The 17,900-nt window shown below is 43.7% G+C and overlaps 1 protein-coding gene across 5 annotated transcripts; it reads right to left on the reverse strand.

The window, feature by feature from the left end:
* Window positions 1-614: 614 nt before the first annotated feature.
* LOC115154589 (protein phosphatase 1D) lies at window positions 615-12,902 on the reverse strand. Of its 5 annotated transcripts, none has more exons than XM_029700983.1 (7): window positions 12,208-12,901; window positions 11,382-11,607; window positions 7,603-7,727; window positions 7,238-7,419; window positions 6,902-7,138; window positions 3,529-3,576; window positions 1,934-2,190 (listed from the first exon to the last, which is right to left on the reverse strand). In XM_029700983.1, exons 1-6 carry the CDS (start codon window positions 12,725-12,727, stop codon window positions 3,547-3,549), a joined length of 1,320 nt encoding a protein of 439 aa, XP_029556843.1. In that variant the 5' UTR covers window positions 12,728-12,901; the 3' UTR covers window positions 1,934-2,190; window positions 3,529-3,546. The 5 variants fall into 5 exon arrangements, with proteins under 5 accessions (XP_029556838.1, XP_029556839.1, XP_029556843.1 ...); XM_029700982.1 differs by having other exon boundaries at window positions 2,057-2,187; XM_029700981.1 differs by lacking the exon at window positions 1,934-2,190 and adding an exon at window positions 6,591-6,663 and having other exon boundaries at window positions 3,531-3,576.
* Between the last annotated feature and the right edge of the window lie 4,998 nt (window positions 12,903-17,900).

Consider the following 17,900-nt stretch of genomic DNA (forward strand, 5'->3'; position numbering starts at 1 on the left):
ATAGTTTGGGGAAGGCCCTTTCCCGTTTCAGCATGACAATGCCCCCGTGCACAAAGCGAGGTCCATACATAAATGGTTTGTCGAGATCAGTGTGGAAGAACTTGACTGGCCTGCACAGAGCCCTGACCTCAACTGCACACCTTTGGGATGAAATGGAAAACCAACTGCAAGCCAGGCCTAATCGCCCAACATCAGTGCCGGACCTCACTAATGCTTGTGGCTGAATGGAAGCAAGTCCCTGCACCAATGTTCCAACATCTAGTAGAAAGCATTCTCAGAAGAGTGGAGGCTGTTATAGCAGCAAAGGGGGGACCAACTCCATATTAATGCCCATGATTTTGGAATGAGATGTTTGACAAGCAGGTGTCCACATACTTTTGGCCATGTAGAGAACTCAGCTTTGTAAACATAGCACTCTTTGACTGATTGAAGTTTAAGGTAAATGTCAACAAACACATTTTAGCTGAGTCAAATATTTTAACTCCAAATATCTCATCATACAAGCAAGGCCAACTTCCCGACGGGTTGACATAATGAGCTGTCATTTGTTGATTGTTTTATGGATTTATGGATTCAGAAATCCAAGAGGGCATTAAACTGACACAACAATCATAACTTTCATGAGATCAAATCCACTATACTTTATGTATATGGAGTATTTGAACAGTTGCAAAGTAAATCACACAACACTGAAACTACTTGACACCACGTTTACACTTGCAGTGGGTGCCCTCCAGTGGATAGCTGCAAACAATACATGAGAACAATGATGCAAGGCCAACTATTCATGGAGAACCAGGGAAAGATTAAGCTATTTGAAATAACAATCAACTATGGGGATATATGAAGTATTCATAGCAGGTAGCAAATTCTGGATATTCTACAATTAACACATGTAGCTGCGAAAACACCATGGGTCCCCCTCTCCCGATTCAAAACACCATGGGTCCCCCTCTCCCGATTCAAAACACCATGGGTCCCCCTCTCCCGATTCAAAACACCATGGGTCCCCCTCTCCCGATTCAAAACACCATGGGTCCCTCTCCCGATTCAAAACACCATGGGTCCCCCTCTCCCGATTCAAAACACCATGGGTCCCCCTCTCCCGATTCAAAACACTTATTTGGCATTCCTGACTGCTCTTCTTCACCTGTCCAGTGATAGAAACTAGGCACCTCGATCTCCGCATGTAAGTTAAAACAAGGTGTGGCGTTTATCACCAAATTCATTCTAGCTCTGTGGTTTAGTTCAGGATAGTCAATTCATTACCATTTTCAAAAATACACATATTGCTAAGTATAAAAAATTAATGTACAGTTTGGAAAGTATTTAGTATAATATTTCTCTATTGGTACAGAATATGGGATTTTTATTTATTTTAAACATAAAAGGGGGTGGAAATATGACCAACAATATACACTAGATAAAATATGTTTTCCATTAAAACAGTTAATAAACAAAAGATCATAAAAACATTTAAGATGTAAAGTAAGCATATACACAAACATCATATTTTACCAAAAATGTTTAGATGGTACCAGACTCCACTATAAAAGTATACTTAATGTATGAACGGAACAGTGGCACACTGTTGATACATGAGCACACAATGTTCAGATGCCCTTATGCATCTCTTTGCAGAATGATAAAGGTCATCATCCTAGTCAATCTGTCTGTCTGTCGTCCGTGGTAAGATGAGGTTCAGCACACACACAAGGCAGCTTTGCGTTTCTGTGGTAGGATGACGGGAACATTGGGGGAGCGTCTCTGTCCCTTTCCACCTCGCCTCAGAGGGGTTCGGTCACTGAGTCTGCGGCGAGACGTTCTAGGGGACAAGGGACTGCGTGGAGAACGGGCCAGGCTGCGGCGAGGCATCCTGGGAGACAAGGGACTGTGAGGGGACCGACCAAGGCTGTGGTGTGCAATGCTGGGGGAGAGGGGAGTGTGTGGGGGCCTACGAAGCCTCCTCACCAGAGGGGTGGATGGTGCCGAGAACCCTGGAGTCCCTGTGCCTTCAATTGCACAAACGTTCAAGGTTCTGTCTGTTGGAGTCACTCTCTGAGAGTCCACCTCTGCCAGGGGCTCTGAAGAGGGACAGAGACCAGCCTCACACAGGCTGTTCCTCCACTCCAGAGCTGGGAGGAGGAGAGGCTCACCCACAGAGGACACAGTGTTTACCTCTGGGTTCTGCTGGAACAGGGCAGATAAACAAACAAAGGTTAACATTCTATATTCCATCAGTCATGATTTGAAGCAAACAAAGCACACCCGAGTATATTCCAGAAAAGAAGGATTATCGCAACACTAATGTAGTGCTGAGCAATTAAACAAAATGTTGGTTACTTTCTGGTTTTCAAAACAACTAATTGACTGACATTGGTTCAATTATTTTAATTCAATTTCGCTCAGTTTTTTTCTGTGAGCTTAAATGCGCACATTGTGCAGTAACCTCCAGAGATAAATCAGATCAAGCCCGAACAGGGCGCTGTAGTAGGGCATTGTAGAAGACAATTTTCTACATATGACCATAATTCATTGCACATTTACTTGTCGGGTGTGTTTCTTATATGCCTGTTAGGTTAGTGTGGGGCAGACACAGAGAGCGAGAAGAGACAGAATAATGTGCGATCGAGAGGGATTGAGTGCAGTTGCTTCGTGAGGCATCTCTAACCTGATATGACCGAAATTGATAGTTGGTATTCAGCAGTCATAAAAGTAGGTCTTATTTATTTTGAAGAACTACAAAAATAGTGATTTTGTCAGACAGCATCTGTATAGAGATGACATGGAACGAAATAAAGTCAACAAATGTAATATACACAACTGAAATATTTGAGTAAAGTAAAGTGAATAAATGGTTAATAAGTGATACTCAGTAATGGGCAGTCACTACCATCATGGGTTTTTTTTTAAGGGTTTATTGTTACAGCATTCAACCCATATAATGCATAGTGCATTTAATGTTTTTTAAAAATGATCTTGACTGAAAACCAACCCGAAACGACTAATCTCTCAGCACGACATAAATGAGAAAACAAGGTGGCTGCCTTCATGTGGAACGTAACTGCCAACGACAGACATCCTCCAGCTCTCCCGGAGTTCTGGTCAACATCATTTCGTTAGTTTAAATCAGAACGATAAGAGAATGCAGATATGCAACTAACCAAGATCCATCACCTAACCCTGAGTCAGAGGTCTGGACTGGATCAAGATGAAAAACCATAGCCAGACCACAAGCTACCTTTTTAGCGGCTCTATGTCTAATCGTTGTTTTTGTTCAATTCTGCATTATCAGCATCACACGTGCACTGCAGGGAAAACAGGAGAAGATCAAAGAGTCCCACCACTCTCACTCTGAATAAGCCCACGCTCCACTTAAGAGGGCTGTGAAAAGGCTGTGGCAGCAGAAACTTCTTTCTCAAAGCTAAGGATCCAGATCACATTCTGCGCATGTGTTATTTGACAACAAAAAAATCCTATGTAGCTGCTGCTCACACTCCCATTCCTTCAGTTTCTCTCTTTACTCACCCTCTTTTGAACCATGTTCTAGCCAGTCTCTGCCTCATTTCTGAACAGCTGAAATAAAAAATAAAAACTCTGCAGCGATTTGAACGAACATTCCAAAAGAGATATAGCCTATTATGAAGGCTACAACCTTCCCTGTCTGTTGTAACGGATATTGCAGTTGCACAAGCAGGACACAGTCCCTACAACAATCTGTGTTGTGTGTGATGTAGGCTATAGTTGCTGCCATAACGTAGACACAGTTCCTGGAGGTAAAACAACACTTCTACATAGAATAACTCTCTGCCTTCTGCTTAGTCAATGTTTGCAACGATGAAAAACATTCGATCCCTAATTAGACTAACAGTACGTGTCGGTGTCTTGCTTGTGTTTTATATGCTGCCTAGATAGTTTCATGCAAGTCCTCACTTCAGTTTTGCATTGGGGCTAAACACAATCAGAGTTTTTCGCTTCTTTCTCAATGATCCTGCAAGAACCGTACGAGTAGGCTACCTAGATGTTCCATCTCTGGGCAGCCGAACGTTCTAGGCAGCCAAGCCGGTAACTAGAGTCTGACAAGGGGCGAGTTCGCATTGCGTCGACCGGTGCACCAACATGTAAATAGTTCTGTATGTGGTCTTCACTCCCCCTCTGAAAAAAAGAACACATCGTGATCATGCTTAAAACTTCTAGGGTAGGGGGCAGTATTTTGACGTCCGGATAAAAGGCGTGCCTGCTTGCTTCTCAGGCTCAGAAGGTAGGATATGCATTTATTAGTAGATTTGGATAGAAAACACTCTGAAGTTTCTAAAACTGTTTGAATGATGTCTGTGAGTATAACAGAACTCATATGGCAGGCAAACACCTGCGAAAATCCAACCAGGAAGTGTGGAAATCTGAGGTTTGTAGTTTTTCCAAGTGATTGCCTATACAGTGACTTAGGGTTCATTTTGCACTTCCTAAGGCATCCACTAGATGTCAACAGTCTTTAGAACATTGTTTCATGCTTCTACTGTGAATAGGGAGAGAATAAGAGCTCCTGGAAGTAGATGAGTGATTAAATGACATGAGCTCAGTGGCGCACGCTCATATGAGAGTTAGCTGTGTTCCTTTTCTTTTTTGAAGACAAAGGAATCGTCCAGTTGGAATATTATGGAAGATTTATGATAAAAACATCCTAAAGACTGATTCTATACATCGTTTGACATGTTTCTACAAACTGTAGTATAACTTTTTTGACTTTTCGTCTGGATTTAGTAAGCGCGTGCCTTACATTTGGAATAGTGAACCTAACGCGCGAACAAAATGGAGGTATTTGGACATAAAGATGAACTTTATCGAACAAAAACATTTATTTTGGAACTGGGATTACTGGGAGTGCATTCCGATGAAGATCACCAAAGGTAAGTGAATATTTATAATGTAATTGTCATTTCTGTTGACTCCAAAATGGCGGGTATCTGAGCGCTGTACTCAGATTATTGCAAAATGTGCTTTCGCCGTAAAGCTTTTTGGAAATCTGACACAGCGGTTGCATTAAGGAGAAGTGTATCTATAATTCTTTGAATAACTGTTGAATATTTTATTAACGTTTATGATGAGTATTTCTGTAAATTGATGTGCTCATCCACCGGAAGTTTTGGGAGGCAAAAAAAAACATTTCTGAACATTACACGCAAATGTAAAATGGAGTTTTTGGATATAAATATGAACTTTATCGAGCAAAACATACATGTATTGTGTAACATGAAGTCCTATGAGTGCCATCTGATGAAGATCAAAGGTTAGTGATTAATTTTAGCTGTATTTCTGGTTTTTGTGACGCCTCCCCTTGCTTGGAAAATGGCTGTGTGGTTTCTTGTCTCTGCGCTGTCCTAACATAATTGAATGTTATGCTTCGCCGTAAAGCCTTTTTGAAATCGGACAATGTGGTTGGATTAACGAGAAGTGCATCTTTAAAATGGGATATAATAGTTGTATGTTTGAGAAATTTGAATGAGATGTTTGTTGTTTTGAATTTGCCGCCCTGCTATTTCACCGGTAGTGTCCCACATACCCCAGAGGTTAATAGCCTAATCTTTCACAATAGTTTGAATATGTCGACCATGTCTTTTGTGTACAACATGAAGTTCGAAGGTTACACCAGACAAAGGTGTTCATCGCCGATTTAGGAGGGGCAAGAGGCAGCGGAGCTCGGAGCAGGCAGCGGAGTGAAATCAGCTACGTAAAAAAAAATCTGGAAGGACAGGAAAGCGGTATGGGAGTGTGCAGCTGCAAGTGTACATTTTTTTTAAATTAAATGCACATGCGCAGAAATATCTGTATCCTTATCCGCAGCAAACCGGGTTCAAGAAAATCCAGAACCGCAGCCACTCTGTTTACAGAAAATGTCTGCCTGCTCTCTAGTTTTCCTCTCTTACCAAAACACTAGATGGCTGCTTCTTTGGATGGGCCAACAGTACACAAACTAGATGCACAGGTCTGTTAAAGTCAGAGTCCCTCTTAATTTGTGAATATAGAAATCGGGGCCCACTCATCGTCAGCAGCTTTGTCTCCCTGTGCAAAAACAGCATCCATGAGGGTAGCTACACTCCAACTGCTTGGTGTGAACACAACCAATAAAGACCACATACACAGCTATTTACATGTTGGTGCACCGGTCGACGCAAAACGAACTCGCCCCTTGTCAGACTCTAGTTACCAGCTTGGCTGCCTAGAACGTCCGGCTGCCCAGAGATGGAACAGCTAGGTAGCCTACTCGTACGGTTCTTGCAGGATCATTGAGAAAGAAGCAAAAAACACATTGTGTTTAGCCCCAATGCAAAACTGAAGTGAGGACTTACATGAAGCTATCTAGGCAGCATATAAAACACAAGCAAGACAGAACATTTAACAATTGAGGGTAGTGACACTCCTAAATGTTTGATTATTTTTAGTTCCCTACATCTGTATACATCTGAAATGTGACACCTTCAAATCTTAAAAATGTTTATGACAACAAATGTCAATGAAGTGGCCTTCATTTGAACAATTATCAATCACACGCTTGTACACTTTCATTTACAATTCACTGAGTGGACAGTCACCTCACTCCCATTCTAGGTGTCGCCAATGCCCATGTTCTTCATCAAAACAGACCTCCCCATCCTCCTCCTCTGTCTGCCCCAAAAAACAAAAAGTAATCTTGGTGAAGGAGCGGTCCGATTCTACGACGCAGCCGTAAACGACTGGAAAGACCCACTGACACTGGAGTTCCAGGTCGCACCAATTCGGCATTTTATCAAGGCTTCAAATACAATGTTCAATGAAATGCAAATAAAACAAACACTGGTTACAGTTAAGCCTGATGAAGTATGAAAATGTGATGGTGCTGTTCTAAGTTAGCCTTGGTACGTACCATAATGGGGCAGTCGTAATGATGGGGAGAGTTAGCGGTTGTAACGGGGGGGATCTTGTCAAGGCCCTCTGCCATATTGACATAGAGCTCCTGTAGGTGCATGGTCATAGGTGGCTCATCAGGGTGCTGCACGGTTATCACTATGACCGTGGTGTTGTCTGCACGGAGCATGCGCTGGCGCCAGAACAGCAAGGCCGTGCATCCTAACCGTTTGGCACAGGACCATCCCTTTGGGCCCTAAGAGCAGACATAGTGACACCATCAACCTGTTAGAAGGGCATCGGCAGACATCCAAGACATTTTGGTCTGAATGGGAAACAAGAAGCTCTGGCTTACCACCATCTGGTCATGGCACTCACACATAGCGACAGCATCCTTAGCTGGCATCATGTTCCACAAGCCATCACTACCCAGGATGATGTAGCGGTGCTTCTTAGGGTCAATGGTCATTACAGTGACATCAGGCTCAGGAGAGACCACAAACTCCCCACTGTAGAAGTCATAGCTCCACAGGTCCCCTGTCAACAACAAACCACACATCATTCATATGCTTCATCACTGGGCAAATATTAAATGAAATGATTGGATGACAACCTTACTGGAAATCATACTGTTTGCATAAACGCAGCAGCTATGGAGCAGTAAGGTATCTAGTGGAGAGCAGAGGAAACTTGTGTTTAGGCCAACAGTGTAGTGCTTACCCAACGCTCTGGCCACAGCGAGAAAGGGAATCTGGTCTATGACAGTGCTCCTCCTGACAGGGCCATTGTGGGTCAGTCTGGGCCTCTTCCACACCACACGGTTCACCCCGGACTTCTTCACTACACTGAAAAAGGACAAGCACAACAGGCACGGAGGATTTATTATGTGATCATATCCTGAACAAAAATATAAAAACGCAACAATTACAGTTCATACAAGGAAATCAGTCAATTGAAATTAATTCATTAGGCCATAATCTATGGATTTCACATGATTGGTCAGGGGTGCAGCCATGGGTGGGCCTTGGATCGCATAGGCCCACCCACTTGGCAGCCAGGCCCTCCCACAGAATTAGTTTTTCCCTACAAAATGGCTTTATTACAAACAGAAATACTCCTCAGCATCCCCCACTCAGACGATCCCTCAGGTGAAGAAGCCGGATGTGGAGGTCCTGGGCTGGCGTAGTTACACTTGGTCTGCGGTTGTGAGGCGGGTTGGACGTTCAGTCAAATTATTCCTGCTGTCAGCATGCCAATTGCACACTCCCTCAAAACTTGAGACATCTGTGGCAAAACTGCACCTTTTAGAGTGGCCTTTTATTGTCCCCAGCACAAGATGCACCTGTGTAATGATCATGCCGTTTAAGCAGCTTCTTGATATGCCACACCTGTCAGGTGGATGGATTATCTTGGCAAAGGAGAAACGCTCACCAACAGGGATGTAAACACATTTGTGCACAACATTTGAGAGAAATATCAAATCCCTGTTGCTCTGCAGGCCAAATAGTTACATACCGCACCTCCAACCAACCCATCCCCCCCAAAAAACTGCTGGTAACAGACTCATTGGTCGGCCGGCTACTTTTTCTACTTCATAAATTAAACTTGGCTTCTTTTCATTTAAGTTTCAATTCCCTCGTCAGAGAAGTCTGTATAGCCTTCTCCCGCTAGAATGAACGATATACAGTACATCTTCTAGTAATCTATTGACAGAACAGGCACCTGTCAGTCACAAAGTGAGCGATGACAGGGAAACTGCTGGTTTGTCAGTCTGCTGTCTGTCCTGCCTCTCAGTAGCCGTGTTATTTATGCATGCTGTGGTTGGCTGCAGTCAAACTTATTTCCATGTTTGTTAATTTACACGTAATGCAAGTGGATGAGTTGAAACACTTTATTGTTGTGTGGCGCATGAATTGTTTCATATAGCCATCCACAGAGTCGGGTCGCATAGGCGATTTACTGTGTGCTTTGATTGACGACCGATCACTAAGTGTTGACTAGTTCAGTGTTTCTCAACTCCAGTCCTCCAGTACCCCCAACAGCACACATTTTTGTTGTAGCCCTGGACAAAGTCACCTGATTCAACTCATTGATGATTAGTTGACAAGTTGAATCCAGGGCTACAACAAAAAAAAGTGTGCTGTTGGGGGTATTGTACTACTGGAGTTGGGAAACACTGGATTTTTTTTTAAAGGCGTTGAACTGACTGAATCAAGTCGATCTTCTATATCCCTTTGCTATTTATAGATCATACAACGTAGTTATATCCATCGTATCGCAACCAGTAAACCAAAGATCTCGCTTGTATTTTCCTAGGATTCAAAGCCAATGTTGAGACTTGCCAGGGAAAATGACTTGTCAGCGTAGCCTGACGGTGATGAACTAATGGCTCTTTTAGGTGAACAGGAACCGAATCGTGATAGAGACCTTCATTTGGCCCTCTAATTTGCATACTGGAAGGTTTCTACTGCTTTTTGGCGATTATCTGCAGCTAAATTATGAAAATATTCAATGAAGATGGTGAATCCTCACTGCAGGAACAATAGGTAGTGGCTAGTCTCATTCTGTTTCAAAATATGATAAAAGAAAACAGATTGAAGGTTATAAAAGCTAATCATACTTACACTGCATGACCAAAAGTATGTGGACTCCTGCTCGTCAAACAGCTCATTCAAAATCATGGGCATTAATATGGAGTTGGTCCCCCCTTTGCTGCTATAACAGCCTCCACTCTTCTGGGAAGGCTTTCCACTAGATGTTGGGGATTGCTTCCATTCAGCCACAAGAGCATTAGTGAGGTTGGGCACTTGTGATGTTGGGCGATAAGGCATTGCTCGTAGTCAGCGTTCCGATTCATCCCAAAGGTGTTCAAATGGGGTTGAGGTCAGGGTTCTGTGCAGGCCAGTCAAGTTCTTCCACACCGATCTTGAAAAAACATTTCTGTATAGACCTCGCTTTGAGCACGGGGGCAATGTCATGTTGAAACAGGAAAGGGCCTTCCCCAAACGTTTGCCACAAAGTTGGATGCACATATTCGTCTAGAATGTCATTGTATGCTGTAGCGTTAAGAGGGCCTAGCCCAAACCATGAAAACAGCCCCTGACCATTATTCCTCCTCCACCAAACTTTACAGTTGGCACTATGCATTGGGGCAGGTAGTGTTCTCCTGGCATCCGCCAAACTCAGATTCGTCTGTCGGACTGTCAGATGGCGAAGCGTGATTCATCACTCCAGAGAATGTGTTTCCACTACTCCAGAGTCCAATAGCGGCGAGCTTTACACCACTCCAGTCAACGCTTGGTATTGTGCATGGTGATCTTAGGCTTGTGTGCGACTGCTCGGTCATGGAAACCCATTTCATGAAGCCCCTTGACGAACAGTTCTTGTGCTGACGTTGCTTCCAGAGGCAGGTTGGAACTCATTAGTGAGTGTTTATTTTCATTTTTACCAATTTTTCTCCCCAATTTCGTGGTATCCAATTGGTAGTTACAGTCTTGTCGCTGCAACTCCCGTACGGACTCGGGAGAGGCAAAGGTCGAGAGCTGTGCGTCCTCCGAAACACAACCCAGCCAAGCAGCACTGCTTCTTGACATAATGCCCGCTTAACCCGGAAGGAGGAAACACTGTACACCTGCCAACCGTGTCAGTATGCATTGCGCCCGGCCCGCCACAGGAGTCGCTAGATGGGACAAGAACATCCCTGCCGGCCAAACCCTCCCCTAACCCAATTGTGCGCCGCCCCATGGGTCTCCCGGTCGCAGACGGCTGCGACAGACTCCGGACTCTAAGCAGGATCTCTAGTGGCACTTTTAGCACTGCGAATGCAGTGCCTTAGACCACAGCGCCAGTCCAGAGGCTGGTGGTGAGTGTTGCAACCGAGGACAGACGATTTTTACACACTTCAGCACTCGGTGGTCCCGTTTTGTGAGCTTGTGTGGCCTACCACTTTGCTGCTGAGCCGTTATCGCTCCTAGACATTTCCACTTCACAATAACAATACTTACAGTTGACCGGGGCAGCTCTAGGAGGGCAGAAATTTGACGATTTATTTTGTTACTCAACAGGGAATCTGTGTTTACTTGACAGAACACCACATTTGTTCTTGTGTTTTTTCCACAATAAACGAAATTGAAAGAGTACACTATATTTAGTTATTGCCAAAATAAAAGAGTAGACTAGATTATCTTTTCTGACGAGATTATTAATCTACCGCCTCCCCTCAAAGTCCCACCGACAGTGATTAACAAATCCAAAACCCTACCAACTCTGACAAACATCCTGCCCCCTCCCTTACAACCCCACCCACAGTGATTAATTGACAGGCCAAACCGCTAAAGGGATAGTTAACCCAAATAACAAAATGACACATTGGCTCTGTGGCTGTAAGGAAACCAATAAAATATATAATTTGAAGAACAATTTGGCGGGCTACGCCATGTACTTACGGAACACACTGGACACTGACACAAACTATGACTGTAGTGTCCCCTCCAACTCACCTGCCCCCAAGTCTCTCAATGCGCTCCTTCTCTTTGGGAAGTTCAGGTTTGTGGTCCTGTGTGACTTCCAAGGCCCTGATGTTCTTTTCACCGGGCTCTTTCACCCCAACAACCACTGCCGAGTCCCCTACATGGGCTACGTACATCAGATTCCCCCGGATCAGCACTATGCTGGCCGTTGTTCCTGCAGTACTGGGCTGGCCGGTCAGAGTCTTGGGCCACTCAGCTGTAGGATTAAGATGGGGAAAGCATTGGAGAACATTATTATGAACAAACATCTTGCAGCAACACAGATGAGTGGATGTGACAATTGGCATTAGGCCATCATACGAAAGAAGTGTATTCAGATTAGAGGAAATCGGGAGACCTTTGGATGACATGTCAGAGGTTGAGACAATTGCACAATTGTCATGAGATAAACTCATCATTGCTTTTGGAACATAAGGTTGACATGCCGACCTTTTATGCTCTACTTGCAGAGCTAGGTATTCACAAACCCCCAAAATGGTTTTGTCTTCCCAAACCTCCGAGCAATAACGTTACATAGAAAAATACATGCTCATAAAATTGCCAGTTAATAGCTAATATTAAAAGGGATGGATATCAGAACTGTAGCAGGGAGGACGAGGCGATCATATTTGGTAGTAGCAGCAGCAAAGGCATTAGCTAGCTACAGACTGTACAGTAGCTAGCTAAACCACAGTTATTGTGGCGCCATAATTTCGCAACACTAACTTGAGCGATGTTGGCTAGCTAGCAGGTAGATAGCGTCAGTCAGCGAATAAGCTGCAAAACACAAGCTAGGCGAGCTAACTAGTTCCCTTACGTAGCTCTTTCCACATATCATGGTGGCAGGCAATGAACCCCTTCCGAATTGCTTCACAGACTTCTCCTTGATCTTCTGACCAAAACCCCCTTTGCTTTTTCAGAATACCCCACAGATTGTCTCGAGCAAAATGAGCAGCTTCTCGCCCTCCGTGACCGTCAAAGACACCAAAAAACGCCACAGACTTCCGAACGACCGTGTGCACTGCTGGAACTTCTGCCTGGGAAATGTCCTCATGCTTCTCACATGTTATGTTTTCTGTCCACAATGCACTGACAGGCACCGATTCTTGAACGTTGTCGGGGGAATTGCTTATTATGGTCTGCTCAGTATGCCCATTCTCCTGTTTCTCTACTTTTGACTCCCCTTGTTGTTCTACCAAATTCAGACCACCCTCTGCTGGCTCTGGTTCAGGCGGTTCGTACTCCACTTTAAACTCAATAACATCCTCCATGTATCTCCTTCCTCCTTGCTCGGAGAATGCACTAACTCGGAAAATTAATGCGTCGTTCATGGCCATGAAAACTCCAAGCAAAGCTATACAATAAATACTTGTCCACCGGTTATGCTAAGCCGTGTTTGAAGCAAAAATGTGCCGTGATATCTTGATCGAAAAACCTTATCCCCGTTCCTTCCTTGCTTCTGTTTATTTTCGACGATTGGTCGTAAGGTATTTGAACCACCTGTGTGAAGCTAGCCACAATAGTGGAATTTGCTTTTTGCCTTAAAAATAAAAGTCCCCAATTGAAACATCCAAACTGATACAAATAGAGGAATAATGCCATATTTGGACTAGATAATGTTTAACAAGGTTGGAATGTTTTTATGTAGTTTAAAAATAAATACAATAACGAATTAATTTGACAATAAACAGTAAAGTTCAAATCTCACGGTGGATTTATTAGACTGCATAATTGCTTTGGGGGTATACATATATGCACTGTACAGCCTTCCCTATGGAGTGTGCACCCATGAAGTAAGTGGGTTATCAGCTTACTCAGTGAAACCCGCAGAGTCCAATTCTAAAGAGTTTACACAAATATTAGCATCATAGCTCTTATTGCAGAACTTTGACTGCGGAGAATCACCTCCACAGTTGGTCTATTATGAGTTTTGAACATTCCTATTATATTGTATAGCCTTATCTATAGTGTGCACCCATGAAATGTGGTATCAGTCTACTCAGTACACACACATATTACAATTCCAAAGAGTTTAAACAAATACTAGCTTCATAGCTTTTATTGCAGGAATTTGAAACCACTGTGAAGTGAGCCACATTAGCTAACCAGTCAGCCTATAATAAAATTTGAACATTGATATTACACTATTGTACAGCCTTACATATAAAGTGTGCTCCGGGGGAGAACAACTTCTGCCTCTCTTTGAAGCCACGGAAGTTCAAGGCCGACCGCGTTGTTAGCAGAAAATAGTATTATAGTGAATGAGAAAATTTACACTTTTTTAAAAGACAATCATGGTACTAATAATTGCTTCTAATACACCAGATGTATGTCATTGAACCAATTATTGTAAAATCGCACACAGAATAAGGTATATGGATAATTTGGTTGCTAATGGTAGCCTGCAGTACCCCAGGCGGCCTTCAATTTAAATTACTCAATGAGAGGCTGCAGCACTGAGCTAGCCTGCAATGTCATTTCCTGGAGTATTTCGTATTTATATTGAACACAAATATAAACGCAACATCAACAATTTCAAAGATTTTACTGAGTTACAGTTCATATAAGGAAATCAGTCAATTGAAATAAATAAATTAGGCCCTAATCTATGGAATTCACATGACTGGTCAAGGATGCAGCGATCTTAGGCACTGCATTTCAGTGCAAGAAGCGTCACTACAGTCCCTTGTTCTAATCCGGGCTGTATCACATCCGGCCGTGATTGGGAGTCCCATAGGGCGGCGCACAATTGGCCCAGAGTCGTCTGGGTTTGGCCGGGGTAGGCCGTCATTGTAAATAAGAATTTGTTCTTAACTGACTTGCCTAGTTAAATAAAGGTAAAATAAAAAATAAAGAAATATAAAAAAACAGCTCTGGTGGACATTTCTGTAGTCAGCATGCCAACTGCATGCTCCCTCAAAACTTGAGTCATCTGTTGCATTGTGTTGTGTGACAAAACTGCACATTTTAAAGGGGCCTTTTATTGTCCCCAGCACAAGGTGCACCTGTGTAATGATCATGCTGTTTAATCAGCTTCTTGATATGCCACACCTGTCAGGTGAATTGATTATCTTGGCTAAGGAGAAATGCTCACTAACAGGGAAGTATACAAATGTGTGCACAACATTTTAAAGAAATAAGCTTTTTGTGCGTACGAAACATTTTGGGGATTTTTTATTTCAGCTCATAAAACATGGGACCAACACTTTACATGTTGCATTTATATTTTTGTTCAGTGTAGCATTTATTCGGATCCCCAATTAACTACTGCCGAGGCAGCGACTACTCTTCCTGGGGTCCAGGAAGGAACAGGAAACAACAATAAAATACACAATATACATAGCACTACATTTACATCAAATAAAATAAAAAATTGATTGGTCGCATAAACATATTTAGCAGATATTATTGCGGGTGTGGCGAAATGCTTGTGTTCCTAGCTCCAACAATGCAGTAATATCTAACGATACACAAAATACAAATCTAAAATTAAAAGAATGAATTAAGAAATATATAAATATTAGGATGAGCAATGTCGGAGTCCACAGTATATATATTCTTTTAATAAAACAGTACATTCAGAAAGTATTCAGACACCTTGACTTTTTCCACATTTTGTTAAGTTACAGCCTTATTCTAAAATTGATCAAATTGGGTTTTTTCTTCATCAATCTACACACAATACCCCATAATGACAAAGCAAAATCAGGTTTTTGGATATTTTTTTTCAATTTATAAAATTAACCAGAAATATCACATTTACATAAGTATTCAGACCCTTTACTCAGTACTTTGTTGAAGCACCGGCAGTGATTACAGGGTCGAGTCTTCTTGGGTATGATGCTACAAGCTTGGCACACCTGTATTTGGGGAGTTTCTCCCATTCTTCTCTGCAGATCTTCTCAAGCTCTGTCAGGCAGGATGGGGAGCGTTGCTGCACAACTACTTTCAGGTTCCAGAGATTTTAGATCGGGTTCAAGTCTGGGGCTCTGGCTGGGCCACTCAAGGATATTCAGAGACTTGTCCCAAATCCACTCCTGCGTTTCCTTGGCTGTGTGCTTAGGGTTGTTGTGCTGTTGGAGGGTGAACCTTCGCCCCAGTCGTAGGTTCTGAGCACTCTGGAGCAGGTTTTCATCAAGGATCTCTCTGTACTTTGCTCTGTTCATCTTTCCCTCGATCCTGACTAGTCTCCCAGTCCCTGCCGCTGAAAAACATCCCCACAGCATGATGCTGCCACCACCATTCTTCACCATATGGATGTTGCCAGGTTTTCTCCAGACGTGACACTTGGCATTCAGGCCAAAGAGTTCAATCTTGGTTTTATCAGACCAGAGAATCTTGTTTCTCATGGTCTGAGAGTCCTTTAGGTTCCTTTTGGCAAACTCCAAGCTGGCTGTCATGTGCCTTTTACTGAGGAGTGGCTTCCGTCTGGCCACTGTACCATAAAGGCCTGATTGTTGGAGTGCTGCAAAGAAGGTTGTCCTTCTGGAAGGTTCTCTCATATCCACAGAGGAACTATGGAGCTCTGTCAGAGTGACCATTGGGTTCATGGTCACCTCTCTGACAAAGGCCCTTCTCCCCCGATTGCTCAGTTTGGCCTGATGGCTAGCTCTAGGAAGACTCTTGGTTGTTCCAAACTTCTTCCATTTAAGAATGATGGAGGCCAGCCTCCCGAGTGGCGCAGTGGTCTAAGGCACTGCATCTCAGTGTGAGCTGTGCCACTAGAGATTCAAGTCCAGGCTCTGTCGCAGCCAGCCGCGACTGGGAGTCCCACGGGGCAGCACACAATTGGCCCAGCATCGTCCGGGTTAGGGGAGGGCTGGCCGGCAGGGATGTCCTTGTCCATTCGCGCTCTAGCGACTCCTGTGAGCTGGGAACGTGCACGCTGACACGGTGTACAGTGTTTCCTCCGACACATTGGTGTGGCTGGCTTCCGGGTTAAGCAGGCATTGTGTCAAGAAGCAGTGTGGCTTGGTTGGGTTGTGTTTCGGAAGACGCACAGATCTCGACTTTCGCCTCTCCCAAGTCCGTACGGGAGTTGCGGCGACAAGACTGTAACTACAAATTGGATACCATGAAATTGGGGAGAAAAAGGTGTAAAATTAACAAAATGTAAAAATTTTAAGAATGATGGAGGCCACTGTGTTCTTGGGGACCTTCAATGCTGCAGACATTTTTTGGTACCATTCCTTAGATCTGTGCCTCAACACAATCCTGTCCCGGAGCTCTACGGACGTCTCCTTCGACCTCATGGCTTAGTTTTTGCTCTGACATGCACTGTCAACTGTGGGACCTTATATAGACAGGTGTGTGCCTTTCCAAATCATGTCCAATCAATTGAATTTACCACAGGTGGACTCCAATCAAGTTGTAAGATTGTCAATGAAAGTTGTAGAATCTCAAGGATTGTCAATCGAAACAGGATGCACCTGAGATCAATTTCAAGTCTCATAGCAAAGGGTCTGAATACTTATGTAAATAAGTTATTTCTGTTTTTATTTGTAATAAATTTGCAAACATTTCTAAAAACCTGTTTTTGCTTTGTCATCATGAGGTATTGTGTGTAGATTGATGAGGGCAAAAAATGATTTAATCCATTTTAGAATAAGTCTGTAACGTAACAAAATGTGGAAAAAGGGAAGGGGTCTGAATACTTTCCAAATGTACTGTGTATATATATATATATATATATATATACTTCTGTCAACCCGGGGCCAGCAGGGAGCTACAAAGGTAGGAGCAGGACCTTGGTCAGCTCCAGAGGGCTAGAGAGTTCAAGGTGGGTTAGCACAATGGACAGCTCTGCAGGCACCAACTGGGACTGGTGATTCAACACCAATATTACCCAGTCCAGGTGCTGCAACCAATTGGCACCTTGACTAGGTCACACTTGTCCCTTGTTACCCCAAATGGGTATAAGTAGAGGTGCAGTCATTCGGGCAGACAGGCAGAGCCTAGACCGCAGAAGAGCTGGGGTGAGTATGATGAGAAATTTGATCCCACACCAAAGAAGATACTAGGCAATGATTGACTCACCTGTCTCTCTCTTTCTTTTCTTTGCCCCAAAGGAAGAGGACCCATTCCCGGGCAGCACGCCACCTGGCGCAAGTTGAGAGAAAGGATTGAAAACCCGGACTCATCGCTCTCTCTTTTTTGTTCATTAACACAGGAGGTCCGAGGAGCCGCCACGCCGGACACAGAGTGACCCACCTGTTACCAGAGAGGGCTTTCAGTTGTATTTCTCCCCCCCACCTTTATTACAGAACAACTTTGGTTTAAGCACCACATAACGGTCTCCCTCTGTCTTATTTTATTGTGAATTTCACCTCTGACTCCCCTGGGCTGCCATATTTGGTGGAGAATGCTGGCACAACCATCCCATGCTCTGAACTCACAATAAAATAAGAAGCCGGTGGTCATCGTGGTCAGCTGGTTCAAGCCTAAATGCCGGCAGCTCAAAGCCTTTTTGCCTTTCAGGAGGTCGTCACACAGCTTAGCCAAGCCATGGTC

This window comes from Salmo trutta, chromosome 19 (assembly GCF_901001165.1).
Source record: "Salmo trutta chromosome 19, fSalTru1.1, whole genome shotgun sequence".
Taxonomy (NCBI): domain Eukaryota; kingdom Metazoa; phylum Chordata; class Actinopteri; order Salmoniformes; family Salmonidae; genus Salmo; species Salmo trutta.